At 57.5% G+C, this 11073-nt stretch overlaps 1 protein-coding gene across 6 annotated transcripts in view; it reads right to left on the bottom strand.

Moving 5' to 3' along the window:
- Nucleotides 1-289: 289 nt before the first annotated feature.
- Nucleotides 290-11073, bottom strand: part of DPP6 (dipeptidyl peptidase like 6) — a 1033290-nt gene continuing 1022506 nt past the window's right edge. For all 6 annotated transcript variants that reach the window (XM_082398944.1, XM_082398943.1, XM_082398945.1 and 3 more), the window contains exons 21-26: nucleotides 10725-10779; nucleotides 6865-6976; nucleotides 5137-5195; nucleotides 4286-4358; nucleotides 4117-4190; nucleotides 290-2164 (exon numbers count right to left, since the gene is read on the bottom strand). In XM_082398944.1, the coding sequence (XP_082255070.1) occupies nucleotides 2018-2164; nucleotides 4117-4190; nucleotides 4286-4358; nucleotides 5137-5195; nucleotides 6865-6976; nucleotides 10725-10779 (520 nt within the window). In that variant the 3' untranslated portion in view covers nucleotides 290-2017. The remainder of the gene's footprint in view (nucleotides 2165-4116; nucleotides 4191-4285; nucleotides 4359-5136; nucleotides 5196-6864; nucleotides 6977-10724; nucleotides 10780-11073) is intronic.

Genomic DNA, 11073 nt, shown 5'->3' with positions numbered 1-11073 from the left:
TCAACTGACAGCCAATTTTACTCTCAGTGTTAGGGAATACCTCTGTGGCTTCACCCTGAAACTTTTAAGACGAAACTCAAATTCTCTTTTCTGGTTGATTTGGGACTTTGATGTATTTGACTGGTCCTGTTCTTCCTACCATCAAGCCGCTGCTACCACAGATGCAGGTTTTATGTGCTGCACACAGGCCCTTGAGGACGCATCAATGAGTACTTGAAAGACTTCTTGAACATCTGTACGCTTTCTAAGGTGAGATGGTGGCGGATAAGCAAGAAAAGAGCTATCCAAGTGGTAAAATAATGTTTTATTCCACGGATGAACAAACACTACCATGCCACATCCTCGCTCCCTCCTGCCAGATCTTGTGGCCAGAGCTGGCCTCTCTTTTCAGACTGAGTCGGCTTTGCAGTCGGTCGAGCCCACTGAAATAGCAAAAGCATGGCCACGTAGCGCTGAGTGGTCCTGCAGGTCGGCACATTCCTCCTTTTCCCAAACGGTGACGCATCCCCTGAAAAAAAATCCTGGGACGGAGAGCTTCCAATCGAACTAAGTACAACTGACATTCAAAGCTCGTGTAGATGAAACCCCCAAACCCCCAAACACCAAAAGTGACATGGACGTATCTTCTCTGCTGATAAGAATGTCACGGAGCACCCCTTCCCAGGGGGACCGGGAGCTGGAGAAATCCGAACGGACACTCAGGTTGTCAACAAGCTCCAGAGGAGATGACGGTCGTCAGTGTATTTCCAACAAGCACTTGTAGAGAGAGCAGCTCAGCCAGGCTGTGGGCATGCAGGCAAAACACGACGAAAACCGGGCGGAGGGCAGGGGACGCGGTGCGACGCCTGACCGCATTCCCGTCTTTATCTACAACAAAGTGAAATATACACGGGCTGCTGGCTGTGCACCTGGTCAGAGGATGTCTTACAAGGCTAGGGACATCGACGACACTGCTTGCGTGCGGCAGGGAGGGACAGAGCCACCTCAGGGCGGGGGTGACACCGGCGAGGGCCTCACTTGCCTCCAGGGTTCCTGTCACCCCAGCACACGTGACAGACCTGGAGGTGGAGTCAACACTTTGTCTGTTCATGTTTTTTAACCAAACGTCACCTGAAAAGACTTGACGGCTTATCAGGGAGGAAAAGGATGGGCCTAAGGGCACCGGGAGATGAACAATGCGAATCTAAGCCAGTTCCTAATGCGGCCTGGTGGGAGACAGGTTTTCTTTATGACTTTTTTTAGTGAACAGTACTGGATGTTTTGTTCCCTCTCAGTGTTCTGAAATGTCTCCACAAAGTCTAAAGATGACGTTGAGGAGAGAGCAGTTAGTTACTTCTGATCCGTTTCTTTATCCAAACAAGTGCAAAGCCTACATACTGACTGAACGAAACAAAGCAAAACAAAGCAAAAAAAAAAAAAGAGGCACAGCAAAGCAACCCCATGACCAGAGACAGTGTCAGGTAAAAACCATAGAAAAATACGAATTAATTCCATAAGGTTAACCATTAGCGTAGCTACAGTAACACTTCGTACAGCCCCTTAAAATGCAGAATCTCCTAATTACAGAAAGGAGCAAGCCAATCTACGAACAAGTACTGGGAAAATAATTGTGCTCTAGTTGGTCCATGGCGCGGTGACGTCAGACGGGGTGTGACGCTCTCGAGTGGAGCGGAGGCCGGGTCTACACGCTCCCGCTCGCGAGCTCCGATTCCAGGCCAGCTTCTGCACCGCCATCCATCCTTTGCTTTGCTCCTCGGGGAGGGGTCGCGGGGAGGTACCCGTCACGCTGGGGTGGCGATGGTTCCAGGCTCCGTGGAAGCCCTTGTGAGCGACGATGCATCTCCACCCGGGAAGGAGCTTGTTTCTGGGGCAAAGCTGCCTTCAGGACCAGAAACACGCTTGCTGGGAAGGCGGCGCTTCCCGCCCGCAGCCCAGGCCCCCGAGGGAGAGCGAGGCGGGGTCCCCGGTCGGTGCCACCGTCCCAGGAGGCGCCAGGCTGTGCCTCGGGCTGGCGCGCTCAGTCCTCCTCCTCGTCCTCTTTTGCTGCGGCTGCCGGGAGTTTGTCCTGGATCCGGAAGCACTCCACGAAGAAGCTGATGAGGGCTCGGTACAGGTGCTGTTGCAGCGGGGCGCTGCTGAAGTAGTGGCTCTCGTCCGGGTATATCTGCAAGAGAGGCGTGAGGAGTTACCCCCGTGGCCGCCCTCCGCGTGGGCTGGCGCGCCGGTGAGACTCCCAGCCCCACAGCCCGGGCTCCGCACAGCCGGACTCGCAGCCTGGAGGGCATTTCAGGGCTGCTTCTCCTCGCGGCTTTGCCAGGTGGAGGGTGCCCTCAGCACATCAGGGAAGGAATCAGAAAACACATCGTTTAACAGACTCTGAATGCCTCGCTCGCTCCGCTTGTTTGAATTTGCAACAGGGATCCAGGCTCGGGGACCACAGAGGCAGCGAGCGGCCCAGGCCTCCAGGCATCAGGACTCCCAAAGAAATGGGAAGAATTCCGTGCTGCCTCTATAGCCTTGGTGAGCGTGGGGAAACCCTCGCTCCCACAGGCACCTGCGTTTGACTCACCGTGTGCCGTGCACAGGGCGCTTTCCTGGACCCCGGTGTCGAATGCAGATGACCTCATCATAAAATCTAGCTCACTGAGCTCTGTGAGAATTAAATGATGGAATACCTCTGAAATGCTTAGAACAAGGCCTGGGACACAGGCAGGGCTGAAAAGACGGCAGCTGATCATTCCGTCCCCAAATGTAATGACTCTGAGTACCCAGGGGCACTGCACCACTTCCACACGAAGGGCCGGTCCCAGCAGGGATTCAAAGCCAAGTCCAACTGGCCCCAAAGCCCGTGTTCTCTCCATGACACCAGGCTGCTTCCTGCATTTTGAACCCTGTCTTCCTCTTACGTCTTCAGGTGATGACACTCACCTTTATTTTCGTATTTATGAAGGTGGAGCTATTATATGTACCTCAAACATCAAATAGTACAAAGGATTACAGAGCGGAAGTACGTCTCCTCCTACCCGGGTCCTGGTCGCCTGGGGCCCTCACCTGGAGTTGTCACCTTTACAAGCTCATCGAGTATCTCAGACACTCGCCGCGCCTGCACAGTGTCCAGTGGGACCTAGGGTGGGTATCGCCCAGCACCTTGCTGACTTCGCTTCGCCTGTATCTGGGGAGTGGTCCACACCGGCAGGCAGAGCTCTGCCATCGGACCTACCGCGGCTGCATCGCGCGCATACGACGTACTTAGCGTTGTACTGTGACCTGAGCGTTCTCAGCAGGAACTCCAGGGTCACGTGAACTAAGCCCCTCCCTCCGCATTCATCAGCACGCAAGCCGGCCTCCTCCCTGCGGGAAGCGCTCCCCGACCGGCCAGCGCACACTGGCCCTGTACCAGACAGCCACGCAGCAAAGCCAGGGCTGGGAGACAGAGGCAGGCAGCGCTGCCTTGCTCCGAGGGACGGGGCCCTCGTTGAGGAAGTCTCCCGTTTATCCTGAACCTGAGAAGACCACCGCGGTCACACCTGTCTCACCAAGTGAACCAGAGAGCGGGAAGGAGATGGAAGAAGTTTCCAGAAGCAGCATCGTGCATCGCTGGAAAGCACCTACACTAGAGCCAGTGGGTCAGCACTTGATGCCAGTGAGGTCAAGGCTGTGAGTCGGGCTCTTGGGAAGGACAGTGCTCTCTAACTACTGCTGCACCACCGAAGGTTCTGGAACATCCAGCCAGTATTTAGCAGAGGTGTGCTCTCCGGGGGGAGGCTAGTGAAGCCCAGGCTGCGCCATCGGTGTGGGACAGCGGCCCCTCTTCAGTGAGCATGGGGGTGTGGCTGTTGCCCCACCTTTGCTCATCAGCCGGGGACGGGGGTGGGGGGGTGGGGTGGGGGCGGTGGCGGAGCCTAAAGGGGCTTAAGCACAGCCTGAGTGCAGAACCGAGCCGCCATCAATCGGCAGAAAAAGCAAGCACCGCCCATCTGTCTGATCTGACGTGTCCCCGAGCATCTCCGATGGCCGAGACAGAGGAGTGTGTGCAGTCATGGGTGGCCGGGTACCACTCAGCTCCTCCTCCGCGGAAAGGCACGTGTGAGGCAGGCCAGGCGTGCAGCGCTCTACCTGTAAGCTGTAATTCGCCTTCCCCTTAATGAGCTGCGTGATGAGTTCTGCGGTGTGCTGGAAATGGATTTTTTCTGTTTAAAGAAAAAAAGAGGAAAGCGTCAGAACCCGTAACACCACGGAGGGCGACGCTTTCGCCGAGGCGCCGTGGTCAGCGTCGGGGGCTCACCGTCGGCGGTCGCGTGGATGATCAGGAGCTGCTGCCCTTCCAGCGTGGACACCCGGTGCGCCACCTTGGCCATCTGCACGTGGGCGAGAGGGGGGTCAGCGCCCACCGCGGGGAGCCCAGGAACCCTGACCCGGAGGGTGAGGGCCGTGCAGTGTGGCGGGCACAGTTCCTGGAAGCCCTGTGGAAGCTCTCAGGGGCCTGGGCTTTCCCAGCCTCAACCCCTTTTAAGGAGAAAGGGGAAAGGAGAAGGTCTAGGAAGCAGGGAGAAAGGGTCTCCTCCCCCTGCAGGTGGCCTGGGGCCTTCATTCAACTGCCGCCACTGGGAGGTGCTGCCCTGGCCAGACCGTCCCGTTGTCCGTGCCTGGGCTTCAGCTCTGAAGCCGCAGCCCGGCCGGCAGCAGACCTCTGGCCTCCTCAGGGCCAGTGAGGAGATGCGTGCGTGACGTCCACACTCGGCCGACTGACGGCGAGGACCAGGAGGTGGTGTCAGAGGAGCTTCCTGCTCCCCCATCAAGGGCTTCTTCTCCAGGGGCAGCAGCCGCCGCGGGGGCAGGGCGCCAGCGGCCATCCACCCCCGAGCCTACCGACCCTGGGACGGACTCCTCCACCCTAAGCCTTCCCCACCTGCCGCCTTGTCCCTCCGGTTCCAGGGTGGGCAACCAGACCGATCTCGGAGCGGTCACGTCACCCCGGTGAATGACGCGGGAGGGAGAGAACACAGGCCGCGGGAGTTAAGAGGGGGGCAGGGCCTGGAGGGGGGAGGGAGGGAGCGGTTCGGAGAAGAGGCTGGCCCGCGTCATCGTCGCCCGGTTCCTCGTTTTTGCCAAGTGGCGGCTCTGCCCCAAACACACCTCATACGCTCTGTTGTCAAGTCCGTGGAGGCCCAAGTACCTCTCGGAAAACGCAGACGCTGTGCAGAAGCAGAGGAGAGCGTTAGCCCTTGGCCTTGGGGCCCCGTTGGGCTCCGGGGGCCGCCCTGGGGACGGGGCTGGGGGCCGGGGCCGGACTCCCTTCCATCTGCCCGGGGAACGTCTGCTTCTGAAGAAGCACCTCAACCTCGTGGGTCTTTACGGGGTTGCTCAGCCGGCGCCACAGTGACATTTAGACCTGCTAGTGTTGGTGGTGGGGTTGCAGCACGACGGAAACCGAATTGATCTGATCCCGGAATGAACAGGATTCACACCCCGCCCCCACCTCATTTCAACGCCCAGAAGGGGGAACAGATACGAAGAGCAAATTTCCATCAGGGTTCCCTTATTTTCAGAAAGTGTCGGCTGCCTCTGCTCTGCCTGCCCCCTGGCTCAGGTCCAGGGTCTCGTGAGGACCCAGGCCGCCCCGTCAGGAAGTCTGGGAGCCCAGGGCACCGAGCTCCTTCTACAGGTGCAGGGAACCCTTAGTTAAGTCCAGGAGACCACGTGGGCTCTCCGCTGTCCCAGGCACAGTGACACATCAAGGCGCGGGGTTGGGCGCATTTGTGTGCACTCAACTCAGGCAGATTTGAAATAGCTTGATTAAAAACCCCGAGAAAGTCTCACTGAATTTGAAAAATAGAGAATATGTTACACGGATTCCCATGGGACAATAATTTTAAATTATTAAAATTTGGAATTAGGGGAGTTCCTGTAGGATTTTGAGTTGGAATGTGCATTGAGCACTTGCAAAAATCAGCACATCTGCGGTGAGCCTTTCGGCTGCCAGAGCCAGTGAGCTGCAGACGCGCCGGTGCCCCTGGACGGCTCCGCGGGGTCCACGGGTGCCGAGCTGGGGCGCGGGAGGGTGCGGCCACAGAGCGATGCTGGTTCCTCTGCCCCGAAGGGACGTCAGGTCCCCAGCAGGGCTCCGCACACCAGCGACCAGGAGCCCCCGGATTCCCCGTCAGCCTGGCTCGGTGCCGGCAGTTGGGGCCGACGGCCGAGGCTCCCTGCCGCCCTGACCCGAATGCCAGCGCCCAGAGCCCACAGAGAGGACCTCGCCGACATTCAAAAACAGGGTGACGTCACAAAGCCCTTCACGTTCAGAGAAAAGAGGCTGGCTGACCGGAGGGAGGACCCCCAGCAGTGCCCACAGAGCCACGTCCGGGCAGCTGCAGGCGGGGTCTGCCCGCCACACCGGGAGTCCGGCCGCAGAAAGGAGCTGGCAGGTGCCGGGGAGGAGGCGGGCGGAGGGCGGGCCAGAGCCACCCAGGCCCCTGGGCAGCAGCTCCCCCAGCCCTTCACCCGCCCCCAGACACCCCGCGCCGGACAGAGACCCAGCGCAGGGCCCCCGCCGCACTCGGGGTCAGAGAGGAGCGGTGGGGGCGGCCCGGAGTCCCCTTCCCTTCCGCTCACGCCACCCCCATCACTGCACGCACGAGCAGAGGTGCTGGGCGCGTTCTGGCTCCTGGGCTCTTGTGTCGGGAACGCGACCGAGGGGCGGCGGTGGGTTGACCACTTCCCGAGCAAGTGGCGTGCACCCCTCTCCCCCCGCCCCCAGGCCCTGTCTGTGAGGTTCCACCGCGGGCCTCGCCACCCGGCGGGTTATCGGACTGGGTGCCGAGGGAGGGAGGCTGGCTGGGACCAGCGCCCGTCCGGGACCCCTACCGTAGAGCTTGAAGTCTGTTATCGGGGAGAGCGCAGAGCCGCACGTGAAAACCGGGCCTTGATTCTCGCCCTTCGCTGGCAGGATGTAAGCGCTCAGGTACCCACCGTAATCCTGGGAATAAGCGGAAGACAGAGAGAGGGGCAAAGTCAATAACTCACCCATGAGAACAGCCTCAGACAAAGAGGTCAGTGGCTCAAGCAACCACTGTCGTAGTTTGTTTTTTTTTAAAAAATTAACATTGAAAAATTATAAGGGAGGTAAGAAGATGAAAGCAAACGCCTTTCCAACTCAATATAACGTGAGGCAAGTACCCCCTCCTGGGCCTCGTGTTCGAGTGACACGAGGATGAAAAGTGGTGGGGACTGAGGAGGGTGACTGGGGACCGAGTGCGGGGTGTAGCGTGGGACGCCTGTCAAGCGTCTGACACAGCGCTCCCTGCTGCCTCGCCCTTGCCTACAGGCAGAGCCAGCCCGTTTTCTGTGATTCTGAGGGCGGGCCCATGAGGAGCCAATCTCAAAGGGCTCCAGCACCGGTCGCCATGATGCTCAGCTCAGGGATCTGCTCGGGACAGATGTCCGCACGTGTCGTGTACGTGGGTCAGTCCTTCCTTTCCTGTACTGCCCTTATTTGGGGCTGACATGAAAGACCCCAATTTCAACGTGAGCCTTCCAGAGAGAGTAAAGCATTACACCGTATCTGCCGTGGGTGCTGGCTGGTCCAGATGCGCCTGTTTCCTGCAAGACCCAAAGGGAAGGGGGCGCAGATGTGATGTCCTGCTGAGCAAAGGTGGGCGGGGAGAGGAGCGAAGGCCCAGAGAACCAGGGTGTGGCACGGGGACTGTCAAAGGTGTGGGCGTGTGTGAGTGCGTGTGCTGAGGTGAGAGGGTGGCGTGTGTAGAACCCACATACCTGATGGAGACTGTCTGTCATGTCCATGCCATGCCAAACTCACTGTAGAATTAACTGTTTTTGATCAATGTATTTAAGTTTGTTATATTATAATAGTGCTCCTTCAGTAGAACAGGAATATCTTAATGACAATAAGAGTCTTTTTGGTTTCTGGCAAATAATATTCATGGTCAATGGAATCTCCAAGCCTTACCAGTCATTCTGCAGTTTGTTTTTTAAAATATGTTGACTGACAACATCAAACGCTGGTGAGGATGTAGAGCAACAGGAACTCTCATCCGTTGCTGGTGGGAATGCAACATGGTACAAACACTATGGAGACAGTTTGGTGGTTTCTTACAAATCTAAATATCCCCTCACCATATGATCCTGTGACTGCACTCCTTGGTATTTACTCTAAGAAGCTGAAAACTTATATCCACACAAAAACCTGCACATGGATGACCACAGCAGCTTTGTTTGTAATTGTCGAAACTAGGAAGCAACCAAGATGCCCTTCAGCAGGCGAGTGGATGACCTGTGGTGCGTCCAGGCAGTGGACTATCTGGTGCTGAAAAGAGATGAGCTACGATGCTATGGGAAGATCTGGAGGAACCTTAAATGCTACGTGAGAGAAGCCATCTGGGAAGGCTCCACACTGTGTGATTCTGACTCTGTGACACTCCGGAAAAGGCACAGCCGTGGCGACGGTAAAAAGAGGAGTGGCTGCTGGGGGAGGGGAGAGAAGGGTGAAGAGGTGGAGCTCAGAGGATCTTCAGGGCAGGGAGACTGCTCTGTGCGACCCCGTAATGATGGAGACACGCCATCACACATCTGTCCAAACCCACAGAAGGTACAACCTCAAGAGGGATCCCCGATGTAAACTCTGGGTTCTGGGTGGTGATGATGTGTCAGTGTAGGTTTGTCAACCGTAACAAAGGTACCGAATGGTGGGGTTTGATGGTGGGGGAGCCCGTGCATGCTGGGGGGGCAGGGGGAATTCTCTCAAGCGTGCTGTGAACCTGAAACTGCCGAATGCCCGTCAGCTAAAGGAATCGATGGCTTACTGCCTCGGAGCGGATGCAATCACAGAGTCCACCACCCTGTATCTGAGGCGCCATTCAAAGAGGCGGGGACCCATCAGGCAGAGTGGATAAGGGCGGCGACCAGCAAAGAGTACCACACACAGCCTCGGCCTGTCTCAGGGACGGGGCTGCGGGCCGCGTTCTGAAGGGCGTGTGGGCCCCCGTCCACACAGCACACGACGCCCCGGCAGCTGAACCTCCCACTTGTGCAGAAAGCCTCTTCACCGCTCCCTGACTCCTGCGTCTGCGTCCACAGGGACCTTTGAAAGGTCCAGGCGCTGGGGCCATGTTCAGGTGCCCACGTGGCAAGCAGCCAGAGGAGGGAGGCCAAGCTCCCAGGAGCAGAGGGCATGTCTGGGGAAGAGCCGAGACTGGACAGAGGCCGACCTGGGCCCGGGCGCCCTGCCCTGAGCCGTGGTCAGTGTGTGGGGCAGTAACTTTCCCATGGGGACGGGAGGTAAGAGCTGACGCCCCAAGTTACGCTGTAAGTGATCCAACCGGCTCTGATCCTCGCAGGCCAGGAGTGGCCTCCGCCAGCACAGAATGAGCCCTAGGACTCGGCGTCCAGGCTCTGATCCGTCCCCTGGGCCCTCCCTTTGCTGCTGCACCTCCCGTGCGGGTGTGGGATACACAGCACGTGTGCTGGGACCTCCACAGGGCGATGCCTCGTCTCAGATGCACGCAGCTCCCTCGAAACCCTGGGCTCAGAGGTGATGACGTAACAGGTATCTCTCCGGTTACCTGTTCAGACCTCCACCTGCCACGGGGTCACTGCGAGGCCCCTCTGCAGGGCCTGTTCTCTCAGAGGGAAGACGGGTCTGTGTCTATCTCTCTGTGCTCCTGCCTTGAGACCAAGAGCCCGCGGGTCCAGGCCACCTAGCAACGGGGGAGGGGGCCAGGGCGATAGGAGGTGGTCCTCCAGGGACCCAACTCCCAGCCACAGCCCCACCACACCCGGCTACAGCCCTCGGACGTGGGCCACCCCTGGAAGCGTCTCTGGTTTGACAGTTCAGGGCACGAACCTCCCCACCCCTCCCTACCACGTAAGTGAACCTGCTAAATCAACGCGGCTGCTGCACAGAAAGACCTACAGAAATAAAGACTCCTGCCTCCCCTTCTCTCCTGGGGCACCACCCCGAGAACCACGGCAGGCTCGCCTGAAAAGTAATCAGGAGCCTCAGAGAGCGCTCCCACAAGGATCTGGCTTCTTTTTCCCTTTCCTTCCAGACAGTGTGAAAAAAACATTGATACATGAGCTGCTCAGATGAGGGCTCCCTGTGCTGGAATCACTGAACATCTTGAGTTGTTTGCAGTGAGGTGGATGGACCTGGAGTCTGTCATGCAGAGTGAAGTAAGTCAGAAAGAGAAAAACAAATACCGTATGCTAACACATATATATGGAATCTTAAAAAAAAAAGGTTCTGAAGAACCTAGGGGCAGGACAGGAATAAAGACGCAGCCGTACAGAACGGACCTGAGGACACGGGGAGGGGGAAGGGTAAGCTAGGACGAAGTGAGAGAGTGGCATGGACATATACACACTACTAAATGTAGAATAGATAGCTAGTGGGAAGCAGCCGCATAGCACAGGGAGACCAGCTCGGTGCTTTGTGACCACCTAGAGGAGTGGGATAGGAAGGGTGGGAGGGAGACGCAAGAGGGAAGAGATATGGGGATATACGTATACGTATAGCTGATTCACTTTGTTATACAGCAGAAACTAACACACCATTGTAAAGCAATTATACTCCAATAAAGATGCTAAAAAAAAAAAAGGCTCGCAGGCGGCCAGAGCAGAGATGTTCCCAGTGAATCAGGGTCAGGCCTGGGGGTGGTGCAGGTCAGGGCCTGAGCAGAGGGTGTGCAAACAGGGGCCAGCAACCTCACCTTCCCAAACACGGCCACGCGCGTCTTGTCAATGTACTGCTCCTTCAGCATCAACCTGCAAGGTCAAGGAGACGGGGGAGTTAGTGCACGCCACGGCTGAGTCGTGCAACCTTGGGGTCTAGAGCCGTGTTTTCCAACCATTTCAAGGATGAAAACCCCTACTTTAATCAAAGGAAATATTGGAATTCTAATATCATTGGTGATTGCTTTTACTTTTTTAGTGAGCCGTATGCCCACACGCAAAGCTCAAAGCGCCCCTGCCATCACTGTGGGGCGGCCAGGCGAGTAAAGCTTGCTGGTTGAGAACCGGGAACGCGAAGCAGCAGAGGCTGTTCTGGAGACTCGCAGG

The sequence above is a fragment of the Balaenoptera borealis genome (assembly GCF_965194805.1).
Source record: "Balaenoptera borealis genome assembly, chromosome: 7".
Classification (NCBI taxonomy): Eukaryota; Metazoa; Chordata; class Mammalia; order Artiodactyla; family Balaenopteridae; genus Balaenoptera; species Balaenoptera borealis.
This window is presented reverse-complemented; position numbering and strand designations above follow the sequence as displayed.